At 40.6% G+C, this 19,864-nt stretch overlaps 1 protein-coding gene and 2 non-coding genes across 3 annotated transcripts; 2 read left to right on the top strand and 1 right to left on the bottom strand.

Annotated features, from left to right (window-relative positions):
• The first annotated feature begins 92 nt into the window (after positions 1-92).
• trnaa-agc (transfer RNA alanine (anticodon AGC)) lies at positions 93-165 on the top strand. The gene has a single exon. It is a non-coding gene; the product is annotated as a tRNA-Ala (tRNA).
• Positions 166-680: 515 nt separating this feature from the next.
• Positions 681-753, bottom strand: trnaa-agc (transfer RNA alanine (anticodon AGC)). The gene has a single exon. It is a non-coding gene; the product is annotated as a tRNA-Ala (tRNA).
• Positions 750-19,803, top strand: atp2a2b (ATPase sarcoplasmic/endoplasmic reticulum Ca2+ transporting 2b). The gene is made up of 23 exons (XM_077496840.1): positions 750-5,113; positions 5,364-5,381; positions 5,465-5,547; positions 7,986-8,090; positions 9,496-9,634; positions 11,867-11,947; positions 12,633-12,718; positions 13,202-13,357; positions 13,439-13,580; positions 13,720-13,886; positions 14,503-14,591; positions 14,826-14,928; positions 15,010-15,141; positions 15,251-15,370; positions 15,545-15,763; positions 15,892-16,015; positions 16,155-16,366; positions 16,440-16,660; positions 16,734-16,936; positions 17,511-17,596; positions 17,708-17,841; positions 17,939-18,056; positions 18,807-19,803. Exons 1-23 carry the CDS (start codon positions 4,996-4,998, stop codon positions 19,077-19,079), a joined length of 3,129 nt encoding a protein of 1,042 aa, XP_077352966.1. The 5' UTR covers positions 750-4,995; the 3' UTR covers positions 19,080-19,803.
• Positions 19,804-19,864: the final 61 nt, after the last annotated feature.

Below are 19,864 nucleotides of genomic sequence, written 5' to 3'. Positions count from 1 at the left end.
GAACCAAGTTTTTTTTATGTTCCAAACCCGATCCAATTCGACTATTCATCCAATAGCTCATATTGTTACTGACCAGCAAACCAGCATAGTATGGGGGATTAGCTCAGATGGTAGAGCGCTCGCTTAGCATGCGAGAGGTAGCGGGATCGATGCCCGCATCCTCCAAAATGATTTTTATTTTTATTTACAGTATTTATTTATTTATTAATATATTTATTTATTTAATTTTTTTTTTATCCGCCAATATTTTTTCCGCCACGTTAAAGAGGATTAGCTCTGATGGTCGAGGCGCAATGGGAGGGAGGATCCATCCTTTTTTTTTGGCTGCTGAACGGTCAAAAGTAAGCCCACCGGCTTGGACACGATTGGCTCAACCGTGCTCTCTTTTGGCTAACTTTGGCGCTAATATCAGAGTGCAGCACTCACCCGCTGTTGCACTCGGACGTTAGCGCCAAAGTAAGAAAGTAAGAATAAAGTAAGCACAAACCGGCCAATCGGCGCTCGGCCTCGGCGAAAGTAAGCACAAAGCGCCCGCTTGAGCCGATCGCGTCCGAGCCGATGGGGTTACGTTTGCTCACTTGCATTGCGCCATCAAGGCTAATCCGGAGAAACGACCATCAAGGCTAATCCGTAGAAAAATATTTTTGGAGGATGCGGGCAAATCCGAAGAAAAACAATTTTGGAGGATGCGGGCATCGATCCCGCTACCTCTCGCATGCTAAGCGAGCGCTCTACCATCTGAGCTAATCCCCCGTAGCTGTCAGGCTGCCCAAAAATTATATATAAAGTAATCTCGACGAAGGCCGCGCTCGATTTCAAAGGTAAAGCCCAAAGGTAAGCACAATGCGGGCAACCCAAGACTAACCCGTTTGGCCACAGCCGCTTCGGCAGTGCAACTTTTTGCCACAATTCCTCAGCTGGAAAATCTTTGGAAGAGTGGTTGGCAGAGCAGCATCAGCAAACAACTGTAGTCTGCACCGAATCCCCTTCAGGACGTTCGGGTATGGTGAGGGGTGAAGGGATTTGCACTTAGTGCTATTACCAAAAACTGCAGCACAAGATTTTCGTTTTTTGTTATTTACCTATATATGCATTTCTGACTTGTGACAAAATTTGGCAGGAAAACATTGGGTGAACTTTTAACCCAAAGTTCAGAAGGGTATTATCTATCAAAAAATGCATTGAACAAGTAGTGCCCAGACAGTGGAGCGAAACTCATTTTCTAGGCACTTTTTGGGGGTTCACCCCACGGCCTATATTTCTTTGCTCTTTATTAGTGTTTGTTTTTAATGCTGTTCACCAACTGACTCAATTTCATTGTAATTTTTTATTTATTTCAATTGTCACAAGACTGACTGGAATGTGCAGTGTTTATTTGGTGAAGTCTTATTGTAAATATTATTTTTACATTAAATACATGCTTAAGTGAACTTACTTTATTGACAAATTCATACTAATACTAATGAGCTTTCATTTTAAAAGGAGCTGTTTTACACAATTTAAATTCTGTACAGTTAATACAGTGGGCCTAATATGATTTATATACACTATTTAGCTACTAACCCAATCAATTTATTGAAAACGAAATGATTTTGGTGCAACGTAGTCCAAAAAGTGTAGTAAATTTAAACAACTTGTTTATGTTAAGGATGAATAATCTACAGTACTATGCGGGTCTATTTTATTGTCGTGGAGGAATGGAGTAAAACGCCCGCTGAAGCGAAAGGTCGTGGGATCAAGACCCACTTGGGTAAAGGTGCAAAAACCCATTGTTTCTAATCTATGCACCACAAAATGCCAAAAGGCTGTGCGCGTATCCTCCGCTCCTCACTCCGTGAAAATTCTACTCTTTATTCGTATTTCGCCTGTGCGGACAGGGCGAGAAGATTGGGCACTTTCGCTAAACGAGCGCTCTACCATCTGAGATAATCCCCCATAACGCTCAGTGGCTCAAAAACAATATAGAAAAGTGGACAATGAAGGCTGCCTGCTGATTTGCTCGTATGGCCTTGGATGCGAGAGGTAACGGCGATGTATTCGAGATGTTACGTAGCAGATTATCAAATTAAGTAGAAAATGTACAGGAAACGGTGCGGTGCGGTGCACAAGTAGTTAGCACGCTCACCTCCCAGTGCTTGGGATGCAAGATCGAGTCCAGGCTTTGGCCTACGTGGATGGAGTTTCTTCTCCGGGTACTCCGGTCTCCTCCCACATTCCAAAAACATGCATGGCAGGTTAATTGGGTGCTCTGAATTGTCCCTTGGTGTGCTTTTTTTTTTTTTTAATTGAATGAACAATAATACAAAACAGTATAACAGCCAGGGGACTTAATTATTTTGAAAGACACTTCTCTCACTTTGTTATTGATCAAGTATTTGGAAGGCAAATTCCAGATATTGGTCCAGTCAAGGTTACTGATGAGATTGTTCCAAAAAAACAAAACAAAACCATAAGGTACAGAGGCAACATCTTTCTGAAAAAACTTTCATACATTGCAATTATTCCGTTATGGGAGAAACAAATCACACCAATATCTGTTTTGGTTGGCTCAATAGACAGTAAAGTTAGGTTGAAGTTGTAACCAACTAAACCTCTAAACAACATAACACTATTATGAATCACATTTACAATGGTATTAAATTCAGAAACAGTAATCATAATATTATACTTTAAAATAAATTAATAATAATATTATACTTTAAAATAAATTCCTGGTATGTCAAAAACAAGCCGTACAATTACCGTATTTTCACGACTATAAGGCGGACCGGACCGCATTATAAGGCGCACCTTCAATGAATTTCATTTTAAACACTTTTCCCATATATAAGGCGCTACAGTAGAGGCTGGGGTTACGTTATGCATCCATTAGATGGTGCTGTGCTAAAGGGAATGTCAACAAAACAGTCAGATAGGTCAGTCAAACTTTATTGATAGATTACAAACCAGCTTTCTGACAACTCCATTCACTCCCAAAATGAATAAACAGCTGTTTTATTATTTTCTCTGAGGTACAGTATTAGTATTAGCTATAGCGATCCGAGATGGCGGGATCTTCTGCGCATGCGCGTCACCGATCGTGCACGGTCACCGATAGCATCTTGACAGCGAGACCTGTTGCGGCTCAATATTGATCCATATATAAGGCGCACTGGATTATAAGGCACAGGGTCAGCTTTTGAAAAAAATTAAGGCTTTTAGATGTGCCTTATAGTTGTGAAAATACTGTAAAAATTGACCAACCAAAAGAATATTGTGAGAGAACCAAATGGTATAAAATAAAGATTTACGTGTATGTATAAATCTGCATTGTTCCATAAATATCTATGGGGCGAGAAGTTATGTTTATAAATTAAAGACCATGAAAGAAGAATCTGTTTGTGAAAATTAGACAGTTTAATGGGAAGTTTTGGAATGCTGTAGTTGCAAAACAAAAGAATTTTGAAGCCTGCAAGTTGAGAAGTCCCAAGGTGTGCTTGCGAGTGTGGATGGGTGTTCATTTCTGAGTGCCCTGTGATTGGCTGGAAACCAGTTCAGGGTGTACCCCGCTGGCTGGGATAGGCTCCAGCGACCCTTGTGAGGAGTGAGTGAGTGGTTAAGTGGATGGATGAGTGTACAGTAAACAATATAGCATACAATATAGCGTTGAACAAATTAAAGTCATAATTCTAAAATGGCCCCTGCAGCGGGCTGAATCAACGTCAAGATGTTTTTTGTTTTTGTTTTTTATTATTATTGCAAACACATAATAAAATAAAATTTCAACATAATCATTGAAACAATCACTCAAAGCCTTTTGTTTGTCAGAGAACTTGATTGAGAGAATGTATTGTTTAAACTCGTTATAGAAGGCTGTAAAGCATGGCTTCCCTCCGCGGAATTTACAACAGTGAATATGATATTTGGACATTAATAATAATAAATTTATTAGCGAGTTTGAATTATCTTCCTCTATACAATTTTCAAAAAAAAAAAAAAAAAATACATTCTCCCAAGCAATCAAGACGTCCTTTTCGATGTTAACACAATCAATCACACAATCGCTGCCAAAATAAACTGACAGATGGACAGTACCAAAACAAGTGTACAACAGTTTCAGGGCACTCGTCACAAAACCCACAGTTAACATCAATATCTTTTTTTGAATTTCTTATCAACGTCAAGACGTATCATATCACTTATGTCTTGCCAACGTCACAACAGCCAATCACAACTCCCGCCCACATTTAGAGTTAAGTTACAATAAAAGAAGTAAAATGTGAGTAGTGAATCGCACTTTACATAAATCATTATAGCATGTTTACCTTTGGCTCAATTCAATTTGGTAGCACAGAAAACGTAAATGGAGAGTGAGTTATTTTATTTTTTTATCCATAGGAAATTAAGATGGCGAATGAAGGAGTTCCGGTTTTTGAGGAACCAATCAGGGAAGAGACGCTTCCGGTTTGAGTAACCAATCAGAGGGTTCCACATGCGGACACCGAACACCGCATTCGACTCACACGAAGGCTGCTGCGGCGGATAAATGCAATTGATAGCGGAGAGGACGTTGGAGATTCCGCAATAATACACACACAAAGCAGGCTCGGGCTAAGCTACAAGACAACCCGCATGTTTAAAGAATTCGTCTGTGTAGGATTTTCTCGTGATCCTTCGTTTATACAGAGAGGCGAGAGTGATATGAATTATCCGTTGGAGGTTTCTCGGGAAAGCGAGCAAAGCGCGACCGGCGAAATCAAGCCAGAGCCGAATTGTTAGCTTAGCTTTAACAGCTAACACTTCGTTAGCACCATAGTCGCCAATTCGACACCACTAAACAAGACATCTGCTCGCTGTTTTGGTCTGTGTTTTTGTACGCGCAGCACTGCCGTGAAAGGCCGTTTTGCTTTTTATTTATTTTTAAGTTAAAACCCAGTGTAGAACGAAGGAAGGACCGTGTCAGGTCGAGGTCGGGATCAGTAGAGGCAGACGGGTCTCCCCGAGTGGCCGTTCACCATGGACAACGCGCACACCAAGACGGTTGAAGAAGTTTACAGCTTTTTTAACGTAAACGAGAGCACCGGCCTGAGCTCGGAGCAAATCAAGAAGCAACGCGAACGATACGGACCCAACGGTAAGGATTACGGCTTTTTACAAACGCTTGCCGTGTCATGTAACGTAGAATGGCCCGTGCTGGCCGGCATGTAACGGACGTCACGGTTAAGAAACCGAGGTTGACGTCACGACTGTAAAGGAGCACTGGCCTGATTCACATTAGGAAGTCATTGTCCAACAGCTTACTGCTAATTGCAGATGTAATCTAATGACTGACCTCAATTTAACTTGCTTTTTCTCTCTGGGGGTCCTTTTATGATGATGTGCAGAGTTGCCAGCAGAGGAGGGTGAGTACACAATTGGTTAATTTTTCAAATATTGTGTTGAAAATGGGCTGCATTTTAAATGTCACTTGTTTTCCTTGTGAAAGGCAAATCTCTTTGGGCACTGGTGGTTGAACAGTTTGAAGATCTGCTTGTGAGGATCCTTTTACTGGCTGCTTGCATATCCTTTGTAAGTATTACTTTTGGATCATTGTTGGATCAATTGACTTAAACCAGAGCTGTTTTGAGGTTGCAAACTACTCTTGTTTTAAAAGGATTGTTGAAGACATTTTATTTTGCATTAAATCACAAAAATTTATTTTTCCTGATTGTTCTAACTAATTTTTCTTTGTTATTTAAGTTATAAGAAATATCACATTTTGAAACTGATTTAATTTTGGTTTGGTCAAAACAGATGTTTGAAAATGTTTTATCTTGATTAAACGGAAAAGTCTAATTATTCTGGTTTCATTAAACAGAAATGATTGTTTCCGGTCTCGTGAAATGCCGGCAGGTATTTGGAAGAGCGATGAAAAACCTTAGCAATTCCCGGTACATGAGCGTGGAATCAGCGAGGACTAAATTCTTCCTAGGACTTTGCAGTCCAATCCAATGATAAAAGTCTGGCCTATAGAGTTGAATGTCTGACAACAGCAACTACATTTGAGTCACATACCTCAACCTTTTAATAGTGAGCATAAATCCTTGTAGAGTCAGCGTTGAGTGATGAAGAGTGTAGTTTTTTCCTGCTCGTAATGCAAATCAAACATAACTATTGTCTTTCCTGACCTGCTCTTAATGCAAATCAAACATTACTACGTCTTCCCTGAACCTGCGTTGTCTCACAACAGTGACGATAATACAACTCGAGTCAGGGCTTTCGCGCTTGGGAGCTTGTTGTAAATCAGTAAGCAGATGAATATATCACCTACATGTCATTGAGCTGAACAACTTGTTGACATAAGGGCCATTGAAGCCTTAAGTGGCAAATACTTTAGGTACACTTGAACATTGGTAGACTGATACTGTACAGTATAAATGGAAAGACAGCATCCTGTCATTGTAATGCCATCACCAACAAATAAAGCATGTTAATTTCATATTGACTTATTAATAGGGGTGGGAATCTTTGACGGTCTCACAATTTGATTCTGATTTTTGGGTCTATGATTCGATTCAGAATCGATTTTCGATTCAGACAAAGATTTTTGATACAAAATGATTTGATTGATAATGATTTCTGCTTCAATTTATAGCTGTGCAAATAATCATCATCATCATGTACTCCAGTCTGGTTTGCAAAATAGAATGGACAAATGGAGACATTAAAATGTCTTATTTTATTTTCATTTACAGTATTAAGTTTTGAATTGTAAGGAAAGTGCCTTTGTCCACAAATTGTTCCCTCAACCCCCCGAGCAACATGAACTCTTAACAATACTATTGTTACAGTATCAAGCCATTTATTACACGCCAGTTGAGGTTGACTGTAAATCTAAACACACAAAATGAAGAAAATTGCACACAGTACACAATTGAATGCAAATGCATTTGTTTAGATTGTTTACTGAATGTAGCTAGCTCAAGGCTAACGCAAAATGTAAAGTGCCTTTGACTCGCTAACGCAAATTAGCGCGCAAATCGCGGCACTTTTATCACTCAAAAGAACAGCTATTCATACAAAACGCTTCAGGAATGCATACAGAGAAGCATTTTAACATTACTCACCAGAATATGCTCTTCATACGCTGCAAAAAACCCCAACTTTTATTGGCATAACTTGATCATGACTTTTTCCTTCTACTCTCTAATGTATCTACAGCTTAGCAGTGTTTATCAGAACGCGTGGAACCACACTGCCCTATATGTGGCCAAACATGAACAGTTCTCCCAATAAAGGTGCCCACAAACAAGGGCAAGACAGTATAAAATAATTTGAATAAAATTGATTTAGGGACATTTAAAATTAATTCTGAATGGTTCTAAATGAGGATTGATTTTTTTTTTTGTTGTTTTTTTTTTGCACATCCCTACTTATTAATATTGGGACAGTTACGCAACACACCAGATTTTTTTAACAGACACTTCCTTAGTTATGTGATAGTTCTGGAAAACATTTTTTATTTTGTCACAGATGTAGCATAAATCTGTACTTTAATTTAGAGTTTTCCAAATGATATTTGACTGCCTGTGCTTGAATGAATTGTGGATTTCCTCTGTCATTAAGCTGCAAGTCTTCAAAAGTGGTTATTAATATCAGTTACTGATTTTACACACTATTGCACTTCGCCCAGTTTCCACCACCTGTTTCAAAATGGCTTTATTTTTGTCATTAAGGAAAGGAATTAAGTGACTCATCAAATATTTAGGTTGTATCCCAATTAAGCTGTTATGACATAATACACGCTTAGTATTGTCAGCCACAGAATGGAAGGTAAATAGATGACCTGGTTTTATGTACTGACTCACACTTTAATAATTTTTCCAATTACCAACGTAAGCACTGTAGTGGCTTCATCCGCATGGAGCAAAATTAATTCAAGTGTTTCTCTTTGCGATTCATTTGTCATTGTTGTTAGCCCATTCACATATTTGAGTTGCACTTAATACATATGTTTCCTCTTGTAGGTGCTGGCCTGGTTTGAAGAGGGAGAAGAAACCGTAACCGCTTTTGTGGAGCCTTTTGTGATTCTGCTTATTCTTATAGCCAACGCTGTTGTCGGTGTCTGGCAGGTAAATACCTAATCAAGTCAGACACTCTTAACAGCAAAGAATCATGTTTATGAACAAATGACAGTTAAGTCAACACAGTGAAGCGACATCTTTACCAGAAGCATTGCTGAATAGACTGACTTTATTTAAATGCGTATTGTAACCCTATTAAAGGTGACGTCAACCCAAAATATGTTATGTGATCTCACTAGTCTAAACACTGTATTCTGATTAATATTCCATTTGTGGAATGTGAGTTGAGCAGCAAATTCTGGTCAATTTTATCCATCTCAGCGGGGAGGCCATTTTGCCACTTGGTGCTGAGTGAAAATGACATCACAGTTCCTCAGGTAACGGCCAATCATTGTTTTCTGAATCTAAGCCCAGCCATGATTGGCTGTTACCTGAGGCCTGAGCATATGTGATGTCATTTTCAGTCAGCAGAAAGTGGCAAAATGGTCGCCCCCTGAGATGTATGAACTAAAATAATTATAATATATAATTAAATTCTCCCCCTGAAATGAAATTATGAATATAGTCAGAATTTGGTTCAGTTTTCTCAGGACAAAAATGACTTGTGCCATTATTTTAGGAAGGTGACAATATGGAAAGGTACAGATTTTGAGCATGGGGGCCATCTGTATACTCCGTTATGTCTGACATGTCCTGACTCCTGGCACTCACGAGCCTTTTCTTATTTTTAGCTTCTTTAAAGAAATGTGTTGATTTGTTCTGTTGAAACTATTGACGAGGAGAAATTGCAACCATCCAGGATGAATGTTTATATGGAAACAAAGGAGAGCTAATTCATTCTGTGTTCAGTCACTCTTATAGTAGAAAAGAACAGAAGTCAAATTGTTTATGACAGATTGGCTGATGGTGTGACGTGTCTTTGTGGTTTTTGGTTACACCCAAACAAGGAAGAGTTACGTTAATGTATAATGCTTGTAATTGCTCTTGCCAATTGTGTTGGTAAAATAGTGATTCATCCACTTGTATACATTGTGGTTATCAGTGCATTTCTATGTTCTATAAGCCAAGTTTTCTAGCTGATTTTTTTTTCTCAAGTCAGATTTTTTGAGAATATTGTCAGTCATTCAATGTAAAGACACTTTACATCATTGACACCATTTATTTGGTAGTGTTGACGTGACTGTTTTGCACAATCAGCTGAAAATGGATTGTTTAAATGTGGAGAGTAAAGAAATGAATTGCACTCTGAATTAATTTTAAGACAAAGGTCTAGCAGTATTTAGAATCAGATTGTAATCCACGGAGCACTCAAAGGAAAGTGAAGTGACAATTGTTTTCATAACATGCATAGTTGTCACTTTTTTTGTTACAGGCTTTGTGTACAGGTGTTTGTTTGTTTTTTGTTTTTTTTATCCCTCCCCCTCATGTAACTCTGTCCGAATTCCCCGATTAGGAGCGAAATGCCGAAAATGCAATTGAAGCCCTGAAGGAATATGAGCCAGAGATGGGAAAGGTGTACCGCCAGGACAGGAAGAGTGTCCAGAGGATCAAGGCCAGGGACATTGTGCCTGGGGACATTGTGGAGGTTGCAGGTAAGATTATGAAAAGGAAAAATAGCAAAAAGCCTCTTGAGCCTCTGCAATATATCAACATTTTGCTTTGGGATTTATTACTTGATCAATAGGGAAATGTGCTTCCTATACAGACATGCACACATGCTGCCTTTTCCTCTTCAGCATTTTACTGTCAGAAATGTGACTGTAAATAGAACAGTTATGTAATAGATTAACATGTCCCAAACCCCTGCCTGTCCATCCCACTCCTGCATGTCCTGCTTTCCCCTCCACAATTATTGCTCCATTATTGGAATATGCTGACGTTTTACTGACGGCACCGTTTATCGTGTGTGGGTTGGATTGGGATCTTTCCATTCATGAAAAAAGGACAAATAGTCTCTTGAGGGCCTGGGTGACCCTGTGAAAGGTCATTGAAGGCTGTCAGCCTACGTGCTCGTTCTCCACTCCGGAAAGCATCATGGAACAAAACAAAAAAAATAAATAAATAAATCCAGTCTCACTTGCACTTAGACCCCCCATACTGAGTAGCTGGTTTGTGTGGGAGGGAGATGCAAAGTTTGCTCTCTTAAACTAAATTATATTCTTATTTTTTGTTTTGACAGTCAGCCTGGAGATGTTCTGAAAAAACCTGAACGATACACAATTTGTCTTACTCCAGGGCTCAGATCAAAGATAATCTCCTTTTGTTCACATAGGGTGAAGAAAGGTCCTCCTTCAGGCCAACATGTTCCCAGAATAAGTCAAGCTAAAAATGTTACGACATCAAAGTTGGTTGAAGAACGATTACACAGTAATATGAATTGTAGTGGAATTCTTTGCCGTTTCACTGGCTGCGATTGTAATCGCTTCAGGCAGCTCATCTAATCATGACACCAATGCAGATGCAGTGCCTTGTTTGTGTTTCACTGCCTCGTCTGTTCAGGGATGACCTCCAAAGTAGTTTGAAGGTAGGCAGGTGGTGATGATGAGCTTCTGACAGCGTCCAACATAGTAGCAGACCATATTTGGTAGTTCTGATGGTACTGTCTTGTTTCACAGTTTTCAGTTCAAGAAAGCATGTATTGGTATTTCACAGTGGTGATACTTGAGCTGCGTTTCTTCATTTGATATATTAATTTGAAAAAAACTTCACTCTCCTATCATAGCTCATGAGAATGTCGGCACATGTGTTGACAAAAATTAGTCCTGCCTCTTCAATCCAGTAGAACATTTGCAGCTGATCAAAATAGTTTTCCCATTTTTGGATGTGTGTTTTGCAGGACTCGTCGAGTCTAATTCTCGTTACATCCTCCCTCCCTCTCCCACTGTCTCCTCTGGGCACTTCTGAGGCTCAAGGGTTTACATGTACGTTTTCACTGTCCACACAAGAGGCTGTGTTGACCCCAAGATTCCAGTTTTATATTGCAAAGCTCATACTACTACGATATTACTGTAAGATGAGCTGTGTTTTCCTCCTGAAACAGATCCCTTCATTATGTGAAGAAAAATAGCACAAAGCACTCTTTCTGTTTGATCGTAGTCTTGTAAGCAATAGCTGTTATTTCTCTCTACCACTTTCTATCGATGGAACACTTGCTGAGTTGGTTTATGTTTGCATTTAGGTTTACAAGGCACGGCTGAAGTTTTATTGTCACGACAAGAATGTGTAATGTATTTTAGTTTGGACTTCACTGTTCATTAATGGAACTTCAATGGAGCTAAACAGACTTGACTTAGCTGTTTGTCTGTCCGTTTATTTGACACATTTATTTATATTAATGTATATTGTGTTCAGGATCAAATCTGAATGTTCTGAACACTTTCCAACCTCACAATGCCAGTATTGTATTGAGCAAAATATGCTTCCTGGCAGAGCTCGGTGTTGATGTAGCTCAACTTCCGATGCTAATTTCATCATATACCTCTTTAGACAACAAAATAGTTGAGGCTATTTACAGTGGCTCTGCTGCTTGTATTCAAGGAGTGAGCTCATTTGTTTCATGGCACTTTCACTCAACAATCTGTTCCACACAATCAACTGCATTAACAGTCGGGCATTATTATGCCCATTCATTCTTAAACTGCAGATGGCTAAAAATTTGGAAGAATCTCAAGTCTTAAAAAGACTTCCCTCTCGTGCTTTGCTTGTTGTTTGCCCGCTTTTGCAGTAATAATTGGGCGAAGATATTTCTATCGCCTATTGACAATGACATTGCAAGAACCATATGCATAGAATGCTGCTAATGAATTTTCTGTTTTTGTGCATAGTTGGTGATAAAGTACCTGCAGACATCAGACTGACCTCCATCAAGTCAACCACATTGAGAGTTGACCAGTCGATTCTAACAGGTAAATCCAATGCGTATAGTAGTTTGTTTCTTGGTTTCCACACTCAGATTCAAAATATTCTTGGAGAGCTGCCAGTTCACACCCCCCCAATTTCAAGCAAAACGCTACTGAAGAAAATGATCTGCCACCCTTGGACGCACAGACCCTATAAGCCATCCTGTAGTCATAGCTATGCACTACTAGTCAATACAAAACAATCAAAACAGAGGAAGTGGTTGGCGGACAATTTGGACAGCAATGGAAAATAGTCAAAGTGGCGTACAAGGATGGATGCTGCACGTGAGAGACGTTTTATGTGAATCGAGGCCTTAAATCTCGTCCTTTCCAACTGCCTTAATTGGTCGCGAACCCCTATGGGTATTTTTAGCGTTTCAGCTATTTTTCCTCTGCTCCTCTTTTCCCCATTCAAGGCCACAAAGCCTTCAAACACTGCCTATCGCACCCTATCAGAACATGTACAGACCCTGCTGAGTTGATTACACACAGGACAGCAACATCATCAGCTCCCCTCCCAGCTATCACGTATCCCCCTCTGAAAGGCGCCAGTTGATAGTTGTCATGCCTGCTTAGACAGCTCAAAAGACTTTTCCACACACGGCAGGTCTGCCAAAGTGTCAACAAAGCGTCACAACTACTGCACATGTGAATTCAGTGTCACTTTTTTTTCCCCCTCCGCTCTGTGTAGGAGAGTCTGTGTCTGTTATCAAACACACCGACCCAGTGCCAGACCCCCGTGCAGTCAACCAGGACAAGAAGAACATGCTCTTTTCTGTGAGTGACGACATTTTTGGGGGGTCTAAAATTTAATACAATGGAACCACATTTATATTTAACTGGATTAGCAATAAGTGATGTTTTTCCTAATTCACACATCTTAGAATCTGCTTGAAAAAATAAATTTATATAATTGATATTTGTCTAGCTCATATTGTATTGTGCAGGCAGACCTTTTTTTCAGGTGTCTTTAAATGCTCGTGCGCAAATTTGGTTTGACTTTGTTGATGCATATTTTTCCAAACATTTTTGGTTAGATTCAAACTTGTACCACTTTTGGTCTCATACTATTGCACATGTATGAAATGTTTTCTATCCATATTGTTAAATACATGGCAATTTTTGTTACCCATTTAGAAAATGAATTTTTAATATACTGGATTTAGAGTGTTAGTCCATAGTTGAGTAGGCCTATAGCTGTCCATTCACTTTCATCCTTCCACCCAGGTACCTAATGTGTATTTTACCTTTTCCCTCCAGGGAACCAACATTGCAGCAGGCAAGGCTGTGGGTGTGGTGGTGGCCACCGGTGGAAACACTGAAATTGGTAAAATTCGTGACGAGATGGCTGCCACGGAGCAAGAGCGCACACCACTGCAGCAGAAGTTGGATGAATTTGGACAGCAGCTATCTAAGGTAATGCACGACTCATGTTGTTTTGATTTTATATTAGATATGTGACAATAAAATTTATGATCACGTGCTGCTGTGTTCCAGGTTATTTCACTGATCTGCATCGCCGTGTGGATCATCAACATCGGACATTTCAATGATCCCGTCCACGGAGGCTCTTGGATCCGTGGGGCTGTCTACTACTTCAAAATTGCTGTGGCTCTGGCAGTGGCGGCCATCCCTGAAGGTATGTCATGGTTTTTTTTTTTTTCTAGACCACATGTGCATCAATATAATCGTCAAGGCAAGTTTTGTATTAATCTGACACACTATTGCTGTATTGTCATTCTGTTAATGAAACATCTCCCCATGTTGTTGCTCTTCAGGTTTGCCTGCCGTCATCACCACTTGTCTGGCTTTAGGAACACGACGCATGGCCAAGAAAAATGCCATTGTCCGCAGTTTGCCCTCTGTGGAGACCCTCGGTTGTACATCTGTCATCTGCTCTGACAAGACTGGCACACTGACGACCAATCAGATGTCTGTGTGTAGGGTAAGAAATTGACGCACACTGGGACAGCATATGAATGTGAAACATTAGTAGCTAGGTCAGAGCTCCATGTGGAGTGTCTTGTGGTTTCTTTTCAAAGTTTAGGCAAGAAAAAATAATTTTCTTCAAATTAATTTCGTAATTTCAGTGTTAAGTACTGACTCATTTTTGCCGGGTCAGTGTGGAAACAGTCAGAATATTCCAACAACTTCGAAGAGAATTTCCTGGAAGATCTATGTGAAAGGTTCAACAAAAGTTGAAACCATTTCAAGAGAATGTTATGAAAACTTCTGACTCACTGGCTAGATCAAACAAATCTCTTCTTGTTTTGAGTAATTCATTTTTTTTTTTTTTTAATGAATTTAGAAAGTTTCCTTGGATTCATTGTCAGTATGAGTGTCCTATACCACCACAGTGCTCAGTCTTTGACAGATGTATTCATAATATGTGGTTATAATAATTCCTAAAGATGGCTGCTTCCATGCAAATGTTGATAGACTGCTGCCATCTGCTGGACACTGTGTGTCCTTTAGAACCTCAACAAGTTTGATTATACAATTGACTTGCTCTGTTAATGTGACATGCTAATATTCTGTTTGTCAATGTTTCTATTTTCCAGATGTTTATTATTGACCAGTCAGATGGTAAACATTGTTCCTTAAAGGAATTCACAGTTACCGGCTCTACATATGCCCCAGATGGAGAAGTGTGAGTCTTAAGTGTTTTGATACAAGCAAACAGGGTCTGACATGAAGCTTTTTTTGGTGGTGGCCCAAGAGCAAAGATAATTAAACAATTGAAGTGGATTTAAAAAAATAACAATGAACTGCGGATGGCTGTACACAGTCATTAATGTTGGATCCTGCAAGAAAGTCATCTCTTGCACCAATGTGGTCAAACCTAGTTGTTAACTGGCTGTTGTGTCTTTATGTATTCATTTAGGTACCAGGATGGCAAACAAGTCAAATGTTCCAAATATGACTCCCTCGTGGAGCTGGCCACCATCTGTGCTCTCTGTAATGATTCCTCATTGGACTATAATGAGGTGGGTTTGCATGTGAAATGTACTACTGCTCTGCTTTTGTGTGATTGATGCTATTATTAATTTTTCTTTCCCCATTTCCAGATCAAAGGTGTGTACGAGAAGGTGGGTGAGTCTACTGAAACAGCTCTCACGTGCTTGGTGGAGAAGATGAATGTGTTCGACACAGATTTGAAAGGCCTTTCCAAGATTGAGAGAGCCAATGCATGCAACTCGGTATGTAGTAACCGGTTCCTCACCTTTATTCAAAATATGGAAGATGAAAGTACTGAATGCGTGTGTGTGTGTGTGTTTCTTTTTTATTTTTTTTATATTAAACATGTAGGTAATCAAGCAGTTGATGAAAAAGGAGTTCACATTAGAATTTTCCAGAGACAGGAAGTCCATGTCTGTGTATTGCACCCCCAACAAAGCTCGCTCATCTGCAGGCAAGATGTTTGTCAAGGTACGTTAGATACAAACATGGAGCATTGGTTGCATTTTGTGTTTGACGTTCTGTCCGTTATTTGTCAACCCTTGACAAATAACTGTTATTCCATCAAATACATTTTTGGAAACCCCCTCCTTGTTGGACGTGCGCAGATCAAACCCCTAAAAGTGCGTCTTCTCCTCAAAACAGGGTGCCCCCGAGGGAGTGATTGACAGGTGCACGCACGTCCGCATAGGTGGCACCAAGATGCCCATGACCCCCGCCATCAAGGACAAGCTGATGTCAGTGATCAGGGAATACGGAACCGGCCGGGACACCCTGCGCTGTCTCGCTCTGGCCACCCGAGACAATCCCTTGAACAAGGATGACCTGGTGTTGGAGGACTGCACTCGCTTTATTGACTATGAAGTAAATTTAATGTGATTAAATATGATATAAAATTGCAATTGACCAAATCCTTAATGTATAAATGTTATATGTATGAATGTATATGCAGTACTTGTGAGTACAAGAAATACAATGTTTTGTTTTATCAGACGGATCTGACCTTTGTGGGCTGTGTGGGCATGCTGGATCCTCCCCGGGCAGAGGTGGCAGCTTCCATTAGACTCTGTCGTCTCGCAGGCATCCGAGTAATTATGATCACTGGAGACAACAAGGGTACATAGCAAGTGTTTGTCATTTCTGTGCGATTTTTCACCCCTTATTAAAGTGAGCTTGTATTTAAAACAAGGAAAAGAAAAAATACCATCCTCAAAGCTGTAAGATGTAAACATTATGCTCCTTCTGGTCATTCCAGGTACTGCAGTTGCCATTTGCAGACGCATCGGTATTTTTGGAGAGGACGATGACGTCGCCAGCATGGCTTTCACGGGCCGAGAGTTTGACGATCTCAGCCCTTCTGCCCAACGGGAAGCCGTGGTCAAGGCTCGCTGCTTTGCTCGCGTGGAGCCGTCCCACAAGTCCAAGATTGTCGAGTATCTGCAGTCCTACGATGAGATCACAGCTATGGTGAGAAGAGCTGACTTTTGATGATCTCTTAGTTTGAAAGATAGTCGATTATGTTGCGAATTGCATATTTCAGACTGGTGATGGAGTGAATGACGCCCCCGCTCTCAAGAAGGCAGAGATCGGTATCGCCATGGGGTCGGGAACAGCGGTTGCCAAGACGGCATCCGAGATGGTGCTGGCCGATGACAACTTTGCCACCATTGTGGCCGCAGTCGAGGAAGGTCGCGCCATTTACAACAACATGAAGCAGTTTATCAGATATCTCATCTCCTCTAATGTGGGCGAAGTTGTCTGGTAAGGAGGTGCACACAATCTTATTTGTCCTCTGTGTGCACAGTTGATGTAATTTTATTTCTGCGTGTTGTAGTATCTTCCTGACGGCGGCCCTCGGCTTCCCCGAAGCACTCATTCCTGTTCAGTTGCTTTGGGTCAACCTGGTGACCGACGGTCTGCCCGCCACCGCTTTGGGCTTCAACCCGCCAGACTTGGACATCATGAACAAGCCTCCCCGCAACGCTCGCGAGCCCCTCATCTCTGGGTGGCTCTTCTTCCGATACCTTGCCATTGGATGTAAGTCAAGCATTGTGGAGGTAGATCTAGGACAGATAAAATAGTTATCTAAGTATTGTATTGACTGTTGGACATTGTGTTAGAATAATCTTCTGGGAGCATCATGTCCTTTATGTCTATACCTATAAATGTGCTTCCTTTTTGGAAGGGAATATTTTTATGGTCATTGCACATGCATAAGTGGAGAGCAACGAAATTTCACTTAACAGGCACAGCCCGTCAAAGAAATCTGTTAGTACTCGCTTAAAAGTGCCCCAAGATCTTTGAGAGCAAGAGAGGGGGAGGAAAAAGTTAAAAACAATCTCTGAAAGGGGAGCACAGTATAAGCCTGGAAAGAAAACAAGACAAATCTTGTGCTTATTTTCCTTTGAAAATTAAACAGGTAGTAACTGCAAGTAAGCTTGTAAATGATGTTTCAGATTTTGTTAAACTTACCATATGTAAGTGATGTCGCTGTTCACTATCAAGGATTCTGCTCAGTCTGCCTCAATTTGTGTTGTTTGCCTGCATTTTCATTTTCTTGATTAGAGCTGGTGGTGTGTATCACAATCTTGTTGTTGCTGTGCATCACCAGGCTATGTAGGCGCCGCCACGGTGGGTGCCGCGGCCTGGTGGTTTGTCGCTGCAGAAGATGGACCGAGGATCACATTTTACCAGCTGGTATGAATTACAAGCCTAACTTCTATCATGCCAACTCGGTGTGTTAACATTGTGCCTTAAGTTCTAACAACATGTCCTAATCATTGCTTTATTTTTATTTTTTGCTTACAGAGTCACTTCCTGCAATGTGGTCCAGACAACCAAGACTTCCAGAATATGGACTGTAAGGTGTTTGAGTCTCCTTACCCGATGACTATGGCTTTGTCGGTGCTGGTCACCATTGAGATGTGCAACGCTCTCAATAGGTTGGTTTGGATTTTTAGCGCGCACTTGCACAACAGTTCCATAAACATCTGGTACAAAAGATTTTAAGATTACGATAAATGTGTTTCTTTGTTTCAGCGTATCTGAGAACCAGTCTCTGCTGCGAATGCCTCCTTGGGAGAACGTGTGGCTGCTGGGAGCAATCTGTCTTTCGATGTCTCTCCACTTCCTCATTCTCTACGTGGAGCCTCTTCCGGTAAGGAGGACGTCTTTTCAGGGTTTATACAAGTTAGAATTTTATTGAATATCCATTTAATAATAGAGTAACTAGATAAAACAAATGTATGTGGTCATCAAAAATATTTTTTTGTCAGCATCTTTACATTCCACTGTGACTTTGAATGTGTATGGCTTGGCCTGGTAAGTGACGTGGGTGTCAGCGAATGAAGAGCTGGCTTTTAACTCATTCACGCCCAGCCATTTTCACTGAAGCAATCCCCTTCGCTCCAGACTTGTTTTTTTTTTTACACTGGATTTTGACAGATTTTTCAAGGTCCACAGAATATTCTGTTCTATTGCTTCAAAATCATGGAACCTACCAAAAGAAAAATTAAGAGTCTCTTCTTTCATCAGGGAAAAAAAAAGTATATTTTTTATCTATTTCCGTATTGCAGTGATTGGAATTAGAATATATCTACGTTTCATTTTTCACAAACCTGTTGAAAACACTGGCAAAAAGAGCTTGTTGCAAGACCTGGCTGATCTCTTATCTTCTGCTGCCACCTGGTGGCCGTTTTTTGTAATACCGTTAATTTAAGCGACCGCTTCATGTCAGAATCTGTATCAATCTCTTCTGCATGCTCTAGCATAAAAACAAAAAAACACGTATAAATACATCTTTTGGAGTGAAGGACAAACTATTTAAAAACGTATTTATACGTTATTGGGTTTGAATGAGTTAATGTGTTACATGACGCTCAAATATTTTTCGCTGTTATCTTGCCAGATAATCTTCCAGATCACCCCCCTGAATCTGACCCAGTGGCTGGTGGTGCTCAAGATCTCACTGCCGGTCATTTTACTGGACGAGATGCTGAAATTTGCGGCCAGGAACTACCTCGAGCCGGGTAAAGAGCTTGAGAAGTCGGCCAGCTCGGAAGGGTGCTGCCTGGCCGCATGCATGGAGGGCATCTCCTGGCCCTTCGTGGCCCTCACCCTCCCTCTGGTCCTCTGGATCTACAGCACCGACACTAACATGGCCGACATGTTCTGGTGCTGACTGACTTGAGCACAACCTCGACTTTTCCATCACAGCCATCACTCCCCCCCGCCCCCTTTTTGCTCCCCCAGCCACTTCATCCCGCTCTGCCCGCCTCCATGTGCGTAGCTTGTGTGTTGTTATAGAGTTAGTGTGTGTGCGTGTGTGTGTATGAGGAGGAGCAACTGTAACCCATGAATTGCGACAATACTTTAAATTCACTATGAGTTGGCCTAAGGCTTAAGATGACCATCACTCACATAGATGTGGACTAAATTGTTCGCCAGTTGCCATTTTTCACTTTTCTTTTTAAAATTAATCTAAATGCCTTTTTAAACTTTATCCTTTCGGTTTTCTAAAAGTCTCATCAGTCGAAGTGTCACTACAGTAACTATTATTTAGCCCAACTTCCCTCATTATGAAATGAAAATTAGGGGACTCGAGAAAATTGTGGATCTGTACAGAGATTGAACACTATTTTATGCTTATTTTTTTTTTTGCTTTTTTTTTTTTTGCTTTTTTTTTTTTTTTTTTATGGCTCTGTAAATTTGTTGGACCAGCGTGGCTTAGACGTACCGCCTTGTTTCTTTTCTAATGTTAACCATTGTGTCTTCAGTGTAAACATTTTTTTCAGAGGACAAGCAACGTGTGGCAGACGGGAACAAGGGAAAGGTTTGGGAGTGAATGTTGGATTGCTCAGATTAGTTGGTGTGTGTGTGTGCGCGCGCGCGCGTGTGTGTGTATGTGTGGGGGGGGGGGGGGGGGGGGGGGGTTATATATATATATATATATATATATATATATAT

Source organism: Festucalex cinctus, chromosome 15, assembly GCF_051991245.1.
Source record: "Festucalex cinctus isolate MCC-2025b chromosome 15, RoL_Fcin_1.0, whole genome shotgun sequence".
NCBI lineage: Eukaryota > Metazoa > Chordata > Actinopteri > Syngnathiformes > Syngnathidae > Festucalex > Festucalex cinctus.
This window is presented reverse-complemented; position numbering and strand designations above follow the sequence as displayed.

Bases quoted from the DNA above. Each gene is read 5' to 3' on its own strand.
- atp2a2b (XM_077496840.1), top strand. From the start codon at position 4,996: ATGGACAACGCGCACACCAAGACGGTTGAAGAAGTTTACAGCTTTTTT. The intron at 15,764-15,891 runs GTAAATTTAATG...TTGTTTTATCAG, and splicing joins CTCGCTTTATTGACTATGAA to ACGGATCTGACCTTTGTGGG. The intron at 17,597-17,707 runs GTATGAATTACA...TTTTGCTTACAG, and splicing joins GGATCACATTTTACCAGCTG to AGTCACTTCCTGCAATGTGG.